The sequence below is a fragment of the Salvelinus namaycush genome, unplaced genomic scaffold (genome assembly GCF_016432855.1).
Source record: "Salvelinus namaycush isolate Seneca unplaced genomic scaffold, SaNama_1.0 Scaffold696, whole genome shotgun sequence".
Lineage (NCBI taxonomy): Eukaryota > Metazoa > Chordata > Actinopteri > Salmoniformes > Salmonidae > Salvelinus > Salvelinus namaycush.
Window position 1 is genome coordinate 116,777 of NW_024061415.1, and position 2,944 is coordinate 119,720.

The following is a 2,944-nucleotide window of genomic DNA, read 5'->3' on the forward strand; positions in this document are numbered from 1 at the left end:
ACACTTGAAGCTCTTGCCGCACTCGGAGCAGTAGTGAGGTTTCTCTCCTGTGTGTCTCTGCTGGTGTCCAGTCAGTTGACCCTTAGTGGTAAAACTCTTCTTACAATCAAAACAGTGGTAAGGCTTCTCTCCTGTGTGTGTTAACTGGTGTGTTTTTAAGGTGCCTGAGAGAATAAAACTCTTCCCACAGTCAGAGCAGGGGTGAGGTTTCTCTCCTGTGTGTGTCAGCTTGTGTCTAGTAAGGTGCCCTTTCAAAGTGTAACTCGTCACACTCTGAGCAGCTGTACGGCCTCTCTCCTGTGTGGACTCTCTGGTGAATCTTTAAGGAATCAGATCTATAAAAACTGAGTCCACACTCTGTGCAGCAGTATGGCTTCTTTTTGGAGTGAGTTTGCTGGTGAGATTGCAAGTCACCTGACGTGACAAAACTCATCCCACACTGATCACAGTGGTGCGGCTTCTCTCCTGTGTGCCTTCTCTTGTGGACTTTAAAAGCACAGGCCTGGGCAAAACTCTTCCCACAGTCAGGGAAAGGGCATTGGTATGGCCTCTCTCCTGTGTGTCTTCGCTGGTGAATTCGCAAGGTTGCCATTGTGGCAAAGTTGTTCTCGCAGTCTGAACAAGAGTACGGTTTCTCTCCCTTGTGACAACGCTCGTGTTGTTTGAGAGATGGTTGCCGAAGGAAGCTCTTGTCACAGTGGGAGCAGTGGTAAGGCTTCTCTACACTGTGTATAAGCTGGTGTTTCTTTAATGCGCCTGGCGATGTGCTGCTCGACTCACACTGAGAGCAGTGGTACATCTTCTCTGAATGTGTGAACTTGTGTTCCTTTAAAGAGCCAAGTCTTGGAAAGGTCTTCTTGCAGTCAGAGCAGTGATAAGGTTTCTCTCCTGTGTGTATTCTTCTGTGTGTCCCAAGACTGGTTCTGTGTGCAAACTTCTGCCCACATTCAGAGCACTGGTACGGTTTCTCTCCAGTGTGAATCCGCATGTGTCCTTCCAGTGCCCTGGCAGAGGAGAGACTAGCACCGCACTGGGAGCAGCAGTGAGGTTTATCTTCTGTGTGTCTGACCTCATGTTCTTTCAGAGATCTGTTGTTAGTGAAACTCAGCTCGCACTTAGAGCAGTGGTATGGCTTTGCTCCTGTGTGAATTTGCATGTGAATTTTCAGGTGATCGGACCGTCCAAATCTCCTTTGGCAAACATTGCAGCTGTGTGGTTTCTCACCTGTGTGAATTCTCTGGTGTTTGTACAGGGCTGAATTAGTGGCAAAGCTCAATTTACAGTGGGAGCAGTGGAAGGGTTTCTGTCCAGTGTGTGTTCGCTTATGCTGCTCTAGAGAATGAGATGATCCTAGCTTCTTGCCACACTGTGGGCATTGGTAGCCTTTCTCTCCAGTGTGCACTTTGTTATGTAACCAGAGCCCACTCTTAACAGCAAACCTCTTCCCACACTCAGTACATTGGTGGGGCTTCTCTCCAGTATGTCTTAGCTGGTGACGTCTTAAAATACACAACAGTCTGAAGCTTTTCCCACAGTCAGCACAATGGTAAGGTTTCTCCCCTGTGTGAATCCTCTGATGTATTCTGAGTAATTTAGCAGAGGAATAGCTTCCCCCGCACTGCTCACAGTGGTGAGGCTTTTCTCCTGTGTGTATTCGTTTGTGTTCAGACAGTGCTGAAGCTCGTTTGAAACTCTTCCCACACTCAGAGCAGTGGAACGGTCTCTCTCCAGTGTGAATCCGCTGGTGAGCTTTTAAGTTTTGTGATGTAGCAAATCTCTTCCCGCAGTCAGAGCAGCAGTGGGGTTTTTCGCCGGTGTGTTTTATTCTCTCATGTATCCTTAAACCACTGGAGTCTTTAAATCTCTGCCCACATTCTGAGCACTGGTACGGTTTTTCTCCAGTGTGAATCCGCATGTGTCCTTCCAGTGCACTGGCAGTGGAGAGGCTAGCGCCACACTGGGAGCAGCAGTGAGGTTTCTCTCCAGTATGAATTCTCTGGTGTCCTCTAAGGTTTACTTTAGAGGTGTAACTCCTCCCACAGTCAGAGCAGCAGTGAGATTTCTTCCTTGTGGGTCTCAGCTGTTGCTTCTTGAGGTGTTCTGATCTGGAGAGACTTTTCTCTGCCTCAGCATCATGATGTTTAGCCTCCCAAGATGACAAGCCCCTTCTACTGAGAGAGTGACGGTTAGGACTGTCCCCTGTGAAACAAAGACAGACAGTTATGGTTCCTTCATATCGAAGCCAGATTTAGGCTCAGCTTTTCACAATCTTATAACTGAATTTAAGCATTTAAAATCTTCAATGTAAAATTGTATTAAATCTTCAAATTGCAATGTATCCGAGGGTGTAGGTGTGCTTGTAACAATTTTACATCTTTAAACAGATTGTATTTAGGGGTAATTAATGACATTCAGGGAGTGTACCAAAATACATTTATATAACAGCATGAACCCACTTAGCTCCGGTGTTTTCCTGCAGTCGACCAGCAGCACAGACAGCCTCTTCAGACCAAGCAGTAAGGTGCTACGGGGACGACCCGGGGACTCCGGGAGGGGTTGGGGGGAGGAGGGTTGGAGGGAGAATGTTTCCTGTTAACCCAAAAAGAGAGTAGGAGTGTTGTCATATTGGTACACTGAGGGTAAAACAACTAAATAAACGGTCGATAATAAGTCTTCAACTATTATACCTTTGTCCAGAAAACTCAATTTCCTCTGAGTTGTTCCTGATGTCCCATGATAGTATAGTCTGTTGTTATGATTGTTAGTGTTGCGTTATGGGTAAAATGAGAAAAAATGGTTCATGAAATCTGAAAAGTACAATAGTAAAAAAAGTATCATCGTGGCCCCAAGACAGAGCAGGACCATCGCAGCCATGTACCAGTGAGACGCTGGAGCCAGACCATGGTGGGGCCGTGGCCCCAAGACAGAGCAGGACCACCGCAGC

At 46.9% G+C, this 2,944-nt stretch overlaps 1 protein-coding gene across 1 annotated transcript; it reads right to left on the reverse strand.

Moving 5' to 3' along the window:
* On the reverse strand, window positions 1-2,580 carry LOC120042473 (zinc finger protein 658B-like). Its single transcript, XM_038987305.1, has 2 exons — window positions 2,457-2,580; window positions 1-2,199 (listed from the first exon to the last, which is right to left on the reverse strand). Exon 2 carries the CDS (start codon window positions 1,913-1,915, stop codon window positions 236-238), a length of 1,680 nt encoding a protein of 559 aa, XP_038843233.1. The 5' UTR covers window positions 1,916-2,199; window positions 2,457-2,580; the 3' UTR covers window positions 1-235.
* Window positions 2,581-2,944: the final 364 nt, after the last annotated feature.